Source organism: Nothobranchius furzeri, chromosome 11 (genome assembly GCF_043380555.1).
Source record: "Nothobranchius furzeri strain GRZ-AD chromosome 11, NfurGRZ-RIMD1, whole genome shotgun sequence".
NCBI lineage: Eukaryota > Metazoa > Chordata > Actinopteri > Cyprinodontiformes > Nothobranchiidae > Nothobranchius > Nothobranchius furzeri.
In genome coordinates this window covers 41,598,410-41,611,804 of record NC_091751.1, presented here as the reverse complement: position 1 = coordinate 41,611,804, position 13,395 = coordinate 41,598,410, and the positions used below count along the sequence as shown (strand labels likewise).

At 40.5% G+C, this 13,395-nt stretch overlaps 1 protein-coding gene across 2 annotated transcripts in view; it reads right to left on the bottom strand.

Annotated features, from left to right (window-relative positions):
- The window catches only part of st6galnac3 (ST6 (alpha-N-acetyl-neuraminyl-2,3-beta-galactosyl-1,3)-N-acetylgalactosaminide alpha-2,6-sialyltransferase 3), a 224,980-nt gene that overhangs the window by 33,961 nt on the left and 177,624 nt on the right, over nucleotides 1–13,395 (bottom strand). The window contains exons 5-7 of one of the 2 annotated variants that reach the window (XR_011515474.1): nucleotides 9,618–12,529; nucleotides 8,537–8,621; nucleotides 8,271–8,397 (exon numbers count right to left, since the gene is read on the bottom strand). Coding sequence is in view for 1 of the 2 variants with exons in the window: in XM_015956171.3 (XP_015811657.1) it covers nucleotides 12,340–12,529 (190 nt within the window). In the remaining variant the exon portion in view is untranslated. Of the gene's footprint in view, nucleotides 1–8,270; nucleotides 8,398–8,536; nucleotides 8,622–8,693; nucleotides 12,530–13,395 lie in introns of those variants that run through there. The other variant, XM_015956171.3, reaches the window with a different exon arrangement.

The following is a 13,395-nucleotide window of genomic DNA, read 5'->3' as shown; positions in this document are numbered from 1 at the left end:
TGCAAAAACCTCCACGCTCTTGGAGGAACCAAACGGTTATCTGACGATGTTATTAGCTATTGTATCTATAGGAACCAGGAACCCTTTACAGCAAAATTATACAAAGGAATAATTTTTTAGTTTTGTTGAAGTAAAAATGTTACATGACAGCTTCTTAGGGAAGTGATTTGGGATGAGAGGTTTGGACAGTTTTCCAACTGTCAGACACAACCAGAGCATATTTTTGCACATCTTTCAATCAGATCTGGGGCAGCGTGACCTGCAGAGTAGAAACGTAGGCTCCTTTCAGGCCTCTTTTCCATGAAGCTCCCTTTCCTTTTGGTAATAAAAACAATTGGTTTTACTCCATGAGATCGTCATTTTGTTTGCAGTCAATAATTTCTTCATCATGACTTGTTTTGATTTAAAGTAACACAGAGCGGTTTTCTGCTCCTCTGCCCTGCTGGTCTAAAGTGGAATTACAACTACTGTAAACAACCCTGCTGCAGCCTGCTGTAGCTAGCGCTAACAACAAGCTAACACTAACATGAACCAACTAAACCACAAAGTAAAAATATCCACACTGTTGGACAAAAAATATTATTACTTACAAGTCTGGTGGCAACAAAGCCAGGTCACCATCACTTCATGTTTTTGTAGCTTCCTTTAGCTCTGTAGCGACATGAATGGTCTCATTTGTGACCCAAAGGTCACACTTCCTCAGCTGGGTCAGGCTGTCCTGGCTGTACTTCTATCTACAGATTATCCATCACAGGAGACGCAAAGTCTGCTGTAAAGCATCTTTAATCTGACTGCCTTTATCTGACTGCTGTTCCATCCGCAAGATGAAGGACACTTCAAGATTTAAAATAATCATTTTTAATAAACTCTTTTCACTGTCTATTACAATGTTCATAAATAATCATCAAGGTTCATTATAAATGTATTTAATTACTGAAATGAATTATTATTCTTTGGTTAATAATAATTATTATTTATGATAATCAGTAATGTTTAACAGTGACAAGAAGATCATGTGCACTTATACACAATCATGCAGGACACAGTAAATCAGGTTAAAGGTAACTTCACTCACATGTCTTTTTTCCATAACACCAGAGCTTTCTATCTTGGGAGGGCGTGTTCTGAGGTATGTTAAATCTACACGTCAAAATCTAATTCGTTAGAATAAGATTACCGGCCATCTCTTAAAACCTAACTCCTCAGTTCAAGCTCAGTTCTTGAGCTCACCAAAATTCTCTCCGTGGCACGAGAGTCCAGAGGATCGAGTCGGCTGTTCGAAACCTCTACTAAAGCTTTTCTGTCATGCCGATAGAACTGCTTAAACAGAAACGCCATCTGCAGCACAAGCTGACGCAAAACTCCTTCAGAGTTTATTTTAAGACGCAAACCATCCACCTGTGTGCCTGCAGCAACTCTAGGACCAGAGAGTCGGTACCACTGGTCTGCCCTACCGGACCGGGTACCCAGAGGCTGATCAACATCCTCCCTTGACCTCCGGATCTGAACAGAGGGTCGTCTGAACGGTGAGGTAGAACACAAGATTGCATCTGGAATGCCTGTTTTATTAAGAAATAATTTAGCTTAACTGCAAACCAAATTCTTCCACTCAGAATGCGTTTTTCTCTCTCTAAGATAAAAACCTTCTGAGACCTACATTCACACATCCAAACACACACACTTCATGCTTAGTTTTAGGGTTGTCACGGTAACCGGTATAGCGGTAAACCCCGGTAAGAAAGTTGACAATAAAAATAACCGTCCAGTTTTTAAAAAACTAAATTATCTCGGTGGGTTTACCGTGGCCGCGGTTTCAGCGCGGTGACCCTTACCAGCCACCGTCGCTTCAGCTGAAGTTCCCGCGGCGCGCACACGCACTTTTTAGTTTGCAACGTTACCAAAACTTTGAAGCTGAAATAATGGCCGAAGGAGGAGACGGCAGCGCCCAGGACATCCATCAGCCCTCAAAGAAGACTAAATCGGAAGTATGGGCATATTTTGGATTTCTGAAAAATGCTGAGGGACAGTTAATAGAAGACTGCTATCCCGTTTGCAGAACGTGCAGGAAAAAAGTGTCTGCAAAAGGCAGCAACACTTCGAATCTAATGGCACATCTGCGTGACCATCACCCACGTCTCTACAGCCAGTGCAAGGTAAGATAACATTAGCATTTTAGCTTAAATGCATGACGTGAGGACTTTTGGTTGAGGGAGAATGCAACGAGTCACTATATACTGCAGCCGCAGCGTCCTCTGCCAGCATTTAAACCGTGTCACGGACACCCTGTTGCTGGATGAAGCATCGTATTTGTTGATGATGAAGAGAAATATACAATTAGTTCCTTGTCATTGATTTGTTTACTTATTCAATGCCATTTATACTTGAACATTTGGATTTGATTACATAGTGTAGTAGTTATTTTAGTAATTTGTTTAAAGTGGCTATTTATTTTAAATACATATTTTTTAAGGCTGACTTGTACAGTGCTCAAGTCAAGTGTGGACTGGAGTTTTAGATTTTCATTTTGATAATGAAGAAAACAAGTATATGAGAAAACAAGTGGTGTTTCTTTGATTTGTTTACATATTGTTTATGTTTTGAATGTTTGGATTTGTATAATTTAAACCTGCACTGACTACTGTAACATGTTCCAGAAAAAAGCTATTTGTTCCTTTACTTGTGAAAATTTGCACTTTTGCTAAGGCTTTGTGTTATTTTAGGTTTAATAAACACTGTTAAACCTTTTCAGAACTATTTCAGTTTGTGTAGAACAGGACTATCAATGCTTTCTGAACATATGCAACACCGTTTAAAAAATACCGCGATAATACCGAAAACCGTGATAATTTTGGTCACAATAACCGTGAGGTTAAATTTTCATACCGTGACAACCCTACTTAGTTTCATCCAGACACAGATTGCTTTATTACCAAGTTTTAATACCAAAGCTTTTATAAATTGTCATTTATGAATTGTCTTTTAAATGGTCCTCTTTAAATTATTAGTAATAAATTCTTAACTTTTTAAACCTGACTCTTCTTTGAAATAAAACACAGAGTGGTGCATTTGGTCATTGAACGAGCAAAGATCTCTTTCTGAATTAATAAATAAACTTTTGCTATTAATTGAAATCTCTTAAATTAAATACTAATCTTTGATTAAATATAGCCCAAGCCAGTTGGTGTATGAACTTCTATCGATTATATAAATATCCGGGATATATATATATATATATATATAAGTTTCATTGCCAATTCGTTTGCTCTTTCTCAGAATTTAACAAAGCTGAATAGCAACAGCTTAAATTCTAGTTATGTAGATTAACAACGCTACAGCTCCTTCAACCTAGTGTACGCCGCATTGATGTCCCCCCTGGTTTTACCAACAGAAAAAGCAAAATTCTCCTTTTTCTTCTTCTTGTGCTTTTTTATTTACGATGAACTGAAAATGCTAACTGCTAGCATTACAGCTAACAGCCGTAAAGCAGGTAAAGAGTGCCCCCTATAGGACACCTACCTGCTCCATAAAACAAGTGCAGTATCTGATCAGCAGAGAGCTGCAGAGTGGTATCTTCTGTGAAACTGGTCAAGTTTCTAACCCAACAACCATTAAGATCAATGTTCAAATTCTAGCTTAAAAGTTTTAAAACTATCTATTATTTCTTTAAAACAGAAAACAAAGCAGAAAGACACCAATTATAGGGGATTCAAATGAGCCCATGTCACCATTATCGAAGACTCAGGTCATTAAGACTAGCTTCCCTGCTTCAACTCACCTGATGTTCATCAGCAGGTGATTTACAGGCTTCTGCAGAGCTTAATGACCTGCTGAACACTTAATTCAACCACTGAATCAGGTTAGTCAGAGAGAGTGTTGGGCAAGTTACTTCAAAACTGTAATGCATTATTTATTACTTGTTACCCTCATTTTAAAGTAATTCATTACATTACAATATTACTGATTTAAAAATGTAAGGCATTGCACTACTTTTGCATTACTTAGTTACTTTCACCAAAACAACTTCGATATGAATCTGGTAATCTGACGCTCAGTGAGCTCATGACATATATGTGGAAGGTGATGTGGTGTCTGAGCCAGGGTTGCTGTTAAAAACTGTCAGATATAATAACAGTGCTTTAAAATGATTGTTTATTAAATAAAAGCAACAACAATATGCACTCTCAGCACGCTGCCATCTTCTATTAACTGAGCAGGGAGTGAGGTGGTGGGGGCTCCAAGCCTATATTAGCCTTGGTCCCCAAATGCCTTGATACGGCCCTGGATGTGGGACTGACTTCTGGTTATTTATTTGGCAGATGCTTTTATCCAAAGTGACTTGCAATTTATAAACTACAGGGCATGTTGTGATCTGTGGGGGAAACCGGAGTACCCGGAGGAAACCCACACATGTATGGGGAGAACATGCAACTCCACGCAGAAAGGCCGCAGCCGAGTTTCGAACCTGCAACCTTCGTGCTGCGAGGCAACAGTGCTAACAACTGCGCCGCCATGCAGCCTTCTGGGGTGATCTGATTCTATCACATGTATGAATATAGAGCTCCAGGAGTTGACGTCACTTCTCCCGGCATGCAACAGTTCAAATCGAAACGGCGCCATCTTGGCAGGTAGACGCCGGCAGCTGGACTATTTGTTATTGTCAGAAAACTCAATCAGACAGGAAATATGGTAGATTCCTGTTGTGCTCCAGGATGCAGAACAGACACGGACGACATAAGGAATGAGCCATCTACAGGATTCCCCAAGATCTGGAGCGCCGCAAACGTTGGATCATTGTAATAAAACGCACTAGTGACCGGGCTAAAATGAAACTGTGGGATCCCAAGAGTAAAGGTTTTCGCTTATGCAGCGACCACTTCATTTCAGGTACTTAAACCAACGTTTCCTCAACTGTGTATGGTATTTATTTTAAATACTTTCATTACGATTCTTAGTGGGCTTCCTAAACTTATTTTGGCGTGGCTTTTTCTGTCTTATTACTCATAGCAACAAGTAAACGTCACGTAAAACGTTGCCTCGTGATTTCTGCGTGCTGCCGTTTACGTGTCTCATGATCACAGCAATTAACCGGCTAAGCTGTATTTAATTTTTAAGCAATGGTTGATCAATTGTCAGATCACACATAAAAAGCACTTTGGACTGCTATTATCTGTCTCACCGACATAGATCTCAGACATATCCTGAGACACTCTTGCCTGACATATTTATTTTATTCACAGAAAAAAAATCAGACTAGTGATTTCTCTTGGCGTTCAGTTTATACATTCAAACAGCACAGCACTCTATTTAAACTACTTACGTGTAAATCTGTTATTTGTCCATCCATTTTCATCCGCGTATCCGGAGTCGGGTTGCGGGGGCATGTAGCGTTGAGAGGCCCAGACTTCCCTCTCCCCAGCCACCTGAGCCAGCTCTTCCGGGTAAATCCCGAGGGGTTCCCCGGCCAGGTCCGGTAAGAAGTCTACTCCGACAGCTTCTGGCGTCGGCGCGGGCAGTAGCGTCGAGAGTCCCAGACTTCCCTCTCCCCAGCCGCCTCCTCCTCCGAGGGAATCCCAAGGGGTTCCCCGGCTAGGTCCGGTAAGAAATCCGCTCCGACAGCTTCTGGCGTTTTTAAAAAGTATCCCAAGGGCACGGTAAGGGTCGGAGATGTTTAGTTTATTTAATTTCTGACTATATAAAACGATTTCTTCGGTTTTAAAGTGTGAAGTAAACTCCGACTGAGTAAAATCCAAGCCGATCTCGTTCACGTTCATGTTTACATCCGTGTTTGTTTAGCTTCTTTTACCTGCCAATATGGCGTCTACTAACTGAGAGTCACGTGGGGTCCGGAGCTCTATTAAATGCTTATATATTGTTGCTTTTCACTGGTAAAAATGTGTATTGACAATAAATCTACCTACTTTTTTCTTTTTTTCTTGATTTTATTTGAATAATTTCCTGCCCTTTCTCTCTCTAACCTTCCTGCATGCTGCATGTTTTCTCCGTCTTCCAGAAAAACTGTAAACTAGATTTCCTACTTTCTAACTAATCAGCCAAAGGGATCTACCGAACGCAAAAAAACCAAAAAGCTTCATATGCGCTGCGCTCCAGCAGCAATGACTTGAAATCACCGGGGCACAGATTATGTACTCAGCTGAAAAGTACATGAAGTACCAGAGAATATGGGCTGATATAAACGATCGCAAACGAATGTTTTGGTGGAGCGGTTTTGTGAATATAACAGCGGCCGCCCGCAGGACGCAGCTGGAGTATTTGAGCCATTACTGCTGCGTCCTCTCTGCTCATAGAATGCCCGCAAGGCTGAGTCCATAAATGACGTCATATATGTGGGTACTGGATCTTTTTTCAGGCTTCCAGGAATTTGAATTTTTAGGAAACCCGCATCTTGATTCTGGGTTTAAAAATGCATTGTAATTACCGCGTTACTGACAATTGTACCAAGTAAATATTACCATTTTCTTTCCCTGTAATGCCTTACATTATCACATTACAGCAAAAAGCAATGCATTACAGTAATTAATTACTTTTGTACCGCGTTACTCCCAACACTGGTTAGAGAAGAGAGACAACTAAAACATGCAGGTTGGACATCCCTGTTACAAGAGCTTTACTTTCATCTTTCCAGGTATTTGAAGTGCGTCAGCTACAACAATAATGCCTTCTGTAGAACAACATCTGGCCCTGGAGAGCACACGTAGAGGTCAAACGCTCAACAGGAACAAATGTTAGATTACACTGAAAAAAAAAACAATATTCTGTTTTTTGTTGTCCATGCATAGTTTAGGTAGTGCTCTTTACAAAAAATAGCTACTGAAAATCAAAGAAAATGGTTTGTTTGGTTGTTCAGTGCAGAAACGACAGCTATGGTAAAAGTGGCTGATTGCTCCTGTGCTTTTTTAAAAGAAAGTGAACTAAAAAGTTCTTTACCCCACCTTCCCAGCAGCTCATTAGTTTCTCTGCTGGTGTCCATTACTCCTGTGTACACCTCTAGTATGCACTTTAGAGAAATGAATGGAGCGTTGTAGCCACGCCTGCAGCCATTTAGTTATTAGTTAATACATCAGCCTTGTCACTGTACTTTGTGAGAGTCTCATAAAAAAGACTGAAGACTGCAGATTTTATTTGAACGTCTCCGAACGCCAACCACCTTTGGTTTATGAGCGACACGATGCCTGGCTGGGAGAAGGAAAGAAGTCACTACATGGATTTAAATAAGCAAATATGTAAATCTTCCTTTGGAAAAAATATGGCAATGATTAATCCATGCAAGGCAGCAACAAGTCATTCAACCCAAAATGATGCATGCAAGCAGCTTCTCTCACTGCGTACACGTTTGTTTCTGATGAGTTGGAGTAGGCAGGGGTCAGGGGTCACAGTGAATTTAAAGTCCACGTAAGATTAGTAAAACATGAGCTTGGATTTGGATACTGGGCTGAGGGGTCAATACTTTAGATCATGATGTTGCATCCTTTTTCTTAAAATAAAAAAAAAAAAAAAAATATATATATATATATATATATATATATATATATATATACACACACACACAGGTAAGTGTCTGGGGACCATTAGCATCCACACCCCTGATGTAACAAAAACAACAACACTGCATGATCAGAAGAAGGGTAATGGTTTCAGCATGAGCATTCAAAAATAAAGTGTTACTTTTATGTATGACGGTGTTGTAGTTTAGAAACGGTCCCCGGAGAGACCTCCCAACATGCTGCGGAATTTTTCATCAGAATAATTCTGCTCTTCAAGGTCAGCCTCATAAAAATCACCTAAATCACAGAAATATATTTATGTACACCAAGACAATAAATTATTAGGGATGGATTTGAGTGCTTTCAGTATAAAAAATAAAAATAAGCTTACATTTTATTGTGCTGAAGCTTCATTTGGTTGATTGTATTTTTATTTTTAAAACTCTGAGAAAATAGTCTCTAACAACAGCCTCACGTTGGTATGTTTATGCAAGATTTGATTCAGGTGGGTTAAATACGTTTTTGTTTTGTTGATTCATGTAATCCCAGACTGGCTCTGAGATGAGATCAGGGCTTCTGCAGGGACCGGATCATCTGCTGCCATTCATCTGTCCTAAGAGCAATCAAGTCTAAACTTTTTCACACTTCTATTAAATAAGCTGAGGTGGCTTAAGAGCATTAAACTGACTTACTACACCTCTGCTGTGTTCCTTTTTGGTGAAACACCTCAGGAAGAAAAGGAATGGGAGTTTCATTTAGCTTATTTACCTTGATAAAGATTTGGGATAAGGATTAGCACTTCCAGTAAAAGGTGGCTTTCCTGTTCCGGATCAGGTGGAGGAGTTTAAGGGTCTCAGGGTGTTGCTGAGGAGAGGCAGGTGGATCAGAACAGCATCTGCAGTGATGAAGATGCAGATAACAGGATAAAAATGTTATAAAGTAATATCATTGTACTTTTACTGTACAAATCTGTATTTTTGACTGTAAGCAGACTAAAATGTATTATAATTTCATAAGAAAAACATGTAGAAAACCTGTATTTGTCAAGCCCATCATGTGTTCTGGAGTAGAAAACTTCTCCTTTGCTTAGCGATGACTCAAATGAACCATCCTCTAAAACTGAAACATGGAAATTTTCAGAAGTCAAAAGCAGTTTAAGTTTTCTTTTTCTGGAATGAAACACGAAGCATGAAGCATTTTAAGGATTTATTTAATCCTCACAAAGAATAAAAGACACAGAGGACAGAAATCACATCAATAAAAACAAGAACGTTCACAAGTCGTCTATTTGTAGCTAATAAGCAGACGGCGAACGGACAGGTGAACACATTTAAGTACGACTTAAGAAAATGCACATGCAGCATTAGGATGGTGATTCCCACTCAGACAGGAGTGTGTTGGATGCTCTAGAAGAACAATGTGCCTTTTAATGTCTCTGCAGACATTCTGTGAAGCTCCAAAAAACAGATACAAGTTTTACAAGGACACTTAACCTGAAAATGTGAAAAGAAAGTGTGTTAAACACAATTAAAAGATATGCACGTAAAAAGAATAAATAGAAATAAAACAAGTTGAAACATAAGAAAGCACTTAGAAAAATGGCAACAGCAATCAGGAAGGAATGAATTAAACTGAATGAGTTTTAATCTGATGCTTTATAAAAAGGAATGCTCTCTGAGCTATTAGAGGAATGACAAAATTCCTGCCTTTTCACTGCAAACTTGCAAACTTTAATTAGGAAAATGAATAACAGCTCTTTTTATTATGAGGGACCTTCAGTTTGCTTCGTTCATTTGCGTCGTTTTCATAATTAGCATTTTGAAAATGAGATACAAAATTGAAATGGTTTCAAAGAAAACTGCTCTTCTCAAAACTAACATTAGATCCATCCACTGAAAAGTTCAGGATGTGAAGAAAAAGACAAAGAAAGAGAAAGCCTTTCCTAGTCTAGTAAGAGGCGGAGCACAAAGCCAAACAGAAAACCAGATGACCTTAATAAGAGCTGTTATTCACTCAAATATAAAAATAAGAAAATATTGAAAACACGATACCTGCACGTTTACACCAAACGTGAAACAACACTAAATGTCACCTATGTTTTTAAATACAGCATACCATAGTGTTTTGTCCAGGTTAGTAAGGGGCGGTCGGTGCTCACTTTTCCAGACTAAACTGCTCTGAGGAATGCAGAAAGAATAAAATAATTTTAACAAAGGAAAAAAGCAACAAAAAAGAAGATCTGAAGACTGTAGATCTAATCATTTGCTCTTGTATTAACTTTCCCAGTGGGCCGGTGTGGCCGAAATAAAGAAAACTCTATTTTAACCCCCCCACTGTACAACTCTGATTATGTCCACTCTCGTATTCATGACGCGACTCCGTACCTCGACTGGGACAGATGATTCATGGGCGTCTATCGAGGGCGTATTCTTCCTAATATACTGAATAATAGATCAATGGGGATTTCTGAGTGTTAAAGCTGAGAACAATGCAGTGCGCTGATCAGAGAATAAACAGTGCATCGAAACAATAAAGGCAACAGTTCTTAAATTAAAAAAGCAACAAAGTGAATTCGAAGGGCTAACTGATTCGTGTCACGTGAATGTAAAACAACAGCAAATCTTAGTGGGTTGGACCTGCTGCTGCAGAGGTCAGAGTGCATGGTGAGGAGCTGCCCCTTCCTAGGCTGAGAGGAGATGGACGTCTGATAATCACATGCAAAGAAACAGGTTTCCATTGTAGTTTACTCTGGAAATCCAGACTCCCAGCTGCTTACGGACCTCAGATCCTGCACATGCCCTAGCATTATCCCGAAGGAGATCGGACCGCTGACCCACTGACACCTTCCACCAATTCAGCGGCGCCGGTAGGAATTTAAAACAGGATGTTTTTACATTTCGCTGATGCTCCGGTCAGCAGGGTCGGCATGCAGTCAGCGACAGCGTGGGAATACATCGGGATGTCGTGTGCCTCTGATGCAAAAGCTGCCAAATTGGTGTTTAAAATGTGAACGGGACACAGAATTACCTAAAGGGAAGGAAGTTTTGAGCCAAAACTGACTGGTAGCTCCTTACAGCTGCAAATATTCACAAAGAAATCCAACTGAATAAGAACGGCTTCATTTTAGCTGCTTTTTTGTAAATTCCTTCATATTTATCTCCATTTTTTATTCAGAAAATATAGTTGAGAGATTGTTTAGTGGTTTAAAGAGGGGTGTTTTTTGAACATCACAAAACAGTTTAGAGCGTCGGCTACAGCTGATGTTTGTAACTAAGCTCCACAGGGCGCCTGTGGTTCACTTGAGGCACGTTTTTGTGGATTTGTTTTCCGTCTCAGATTTTTATCTGCAGCTGAGAGGCGAGTAAAGAACAGAAAGGAGATCAAAGAAAACTGATCTTAAAATCAACTAGAACACTGATAAAAAATCTTCTTGTAAGTTAGTTGAAAGTTGAGTTTTTCCTTTCAAAATGATGTTAAATGCTTACGTTTGACGCCATTTTTCATTTGTAACTATTGCTGACCTGCGAACCCCCACACCTCGGCGCTCCGCCTGCAGCAGTGGGAGTGAACTCCAGCTGCAGTAAATCCTGCTCATGAGGGCCAGCTGTGCATTGAGTCACTTAAATCAGAAGCCTCTGAGTCCTCTCAGCCTCGCCTCTGGAGAACAGGACGTCACTCTCAAGACCCCAGTTACCCACCAACACCTCAGCAACTCACAAATTATTCCTCACTGTCCTGTAGGAGATGCATTCAGCCGAAAAGTCGCTGAGCAGGAGACAAATGGGACGGATTTGCAGAGTGACGCTTCACACAAAGAGGCACAAAGCTGAATGAGAGTCGGGGAGAAAGAGAGCGAATGCGTCTTCCTCTGTGTCGACACAACCAACTGCAAAGAATATTATAGGCACCAAATGATAATGGAATACAATTAACTTCAAATGGCTTCACTGCACCATAAATCTCTTCCTGTGTAGGGTCGCAAACGACTTAACTCCTTCCAGAAAGATGGAGCTTCTAATTGCACCTTGCTCTCTGTGCTGTGGTGCTCACACCGGTAAAAGTGTGGCTTCTGCAGAATAAATGATCAAAACATCCAAAGTCGAAGCCACAATACGTCTCAGACATACAATTTCACAGGAACAAAACAGAGCTGACATCTTTAGACTGCGTAGGTTTGAACACTGGACAGCTCTCCTACACCTGAAGTTTGCTCACAATTAGCTTGTGTTTCTTTTTGCAGGTTTTTAATGATCTTACTTGCTGAAGAGTTCTTTTTTATTTTTTTTAAAGATGAGTAAATTGAAAGCGATGGAACGTCTGCCTTCAGCGCTCCCCCGACTAGAGATGAAGGTCTGAATGAAACTTGTTACAGATTAATTACAACCTGACAGGACAGACACGCAGCGGAAGCAGCAGACAAGCTGGTGAGACGTCCGATCCCACACGACCGGTCTTGTTAGAGCTTCTTTCTGCGCCGATCGCAAGTAAAACTTCAATTCAGAGTGAGTCTTCTTCCAGCTTCATCTCCATCCGTTGCTAGACTCGCAGAGCAGCAGCGGATTTATTAGTCAGTGAGGAGCAGGGAGCGTTTCACATTCATCAGCTGTAAACTTCTGGAGAAGAAACTCACAATCCGAGAAATGAAACATGAAAACTCTTCAGGCTTTCTGGTTGAGTTTCCTGATTCTGGAGGTGAAATCAGTGACCAAACACAACTTAATAATGAACAGGAATTTAATTTGGAGCCAAAATGGCCTTTTGTGTTGAAGATTGGTTGAGTCTCTAGACACTGATGGAGTTGATTTGAGGATCCTGCCTGGTTCAGGATCAGCCAGGGTCATGACAGCTGCCACGGGGGGTTAAAAAACTTGATGGCGTGAGTCTTGGCCCACTTGGAGAAGACGGACTTCTCTGTGATGAAGCGGTGTCCACCGTAGGGGGCGCTCTCGTGAAGAAGGTACTCCGCACACTCGTCCCGGCTACCCGCCTCGTAGTAATGGTAGGGAACCTTTCTGTAACCCTCCGACCTGAAGGAAGGACAAACTCAGTGAGATCAAATGCATTCAGATATTCTTTCAGAGCAGCTTCAGTAATTTGAGTTTTGGGTTGTTCAGTTTCTCTTTAAAACCAGAATCTCACTGGGCAGCAGCAGTTGGTGATAAACCGCTGTCATTCTCAAGAGAGTCTCAAAAATGTCTTGATATCAGAGATATTTCATTCTGAAAACTAGTCCCATGTCCCCACTCGGGGGCTGGAAATCCTCTTAAAGCCATCATTAGAGTTGCACAACATCACTGTGTAAAGGATCAATACTGCAAAGGACTTCAATAAGTCACAGACCCACATTCATGCTGAGCGGCTGAGTATTCAACCACATTCACAAAGTAGTTTGTAAAAGGTCTCAAAGCGTTCTCAGACCGGTCTCACTCTCACATAAATGAAATCTGGAGAACGCTCAAAGAATATGAGGGACAAAAGTAAATGTGGAGTCTGTGAGATTCAGAAACAAGTCTGAAACGTTTCTGGGTTAAAAAGTGTGAAAAATATCAAACAGTTTAGGATGTTGTTGACCAGAGGTGTGAATAATGTAATGCAAACAAGTTCTGTTGCAAATGTGTTGTGTGGCCCAGTCACACATAAACCTTTATAAAAGTCTACTGTGACTTTTATGTCATTGTGCTTCCAGCTGAAAATGTGGGTATTTTTGTCTAGTCGTCTAAAGACGCGGCCTGGTGAGATGGTGGCTTTGGGTCAGAAACAACAAGACAACCTTGGGAGAGACAACAAATAAATGACATATACAACTGTAACAGAATGAAATGACTGTTTTCCACCTAAAAGTCATTTCCCCCCTTCTCCTCAGCAAGAACTAATCTGCATGAGATATTGTTCA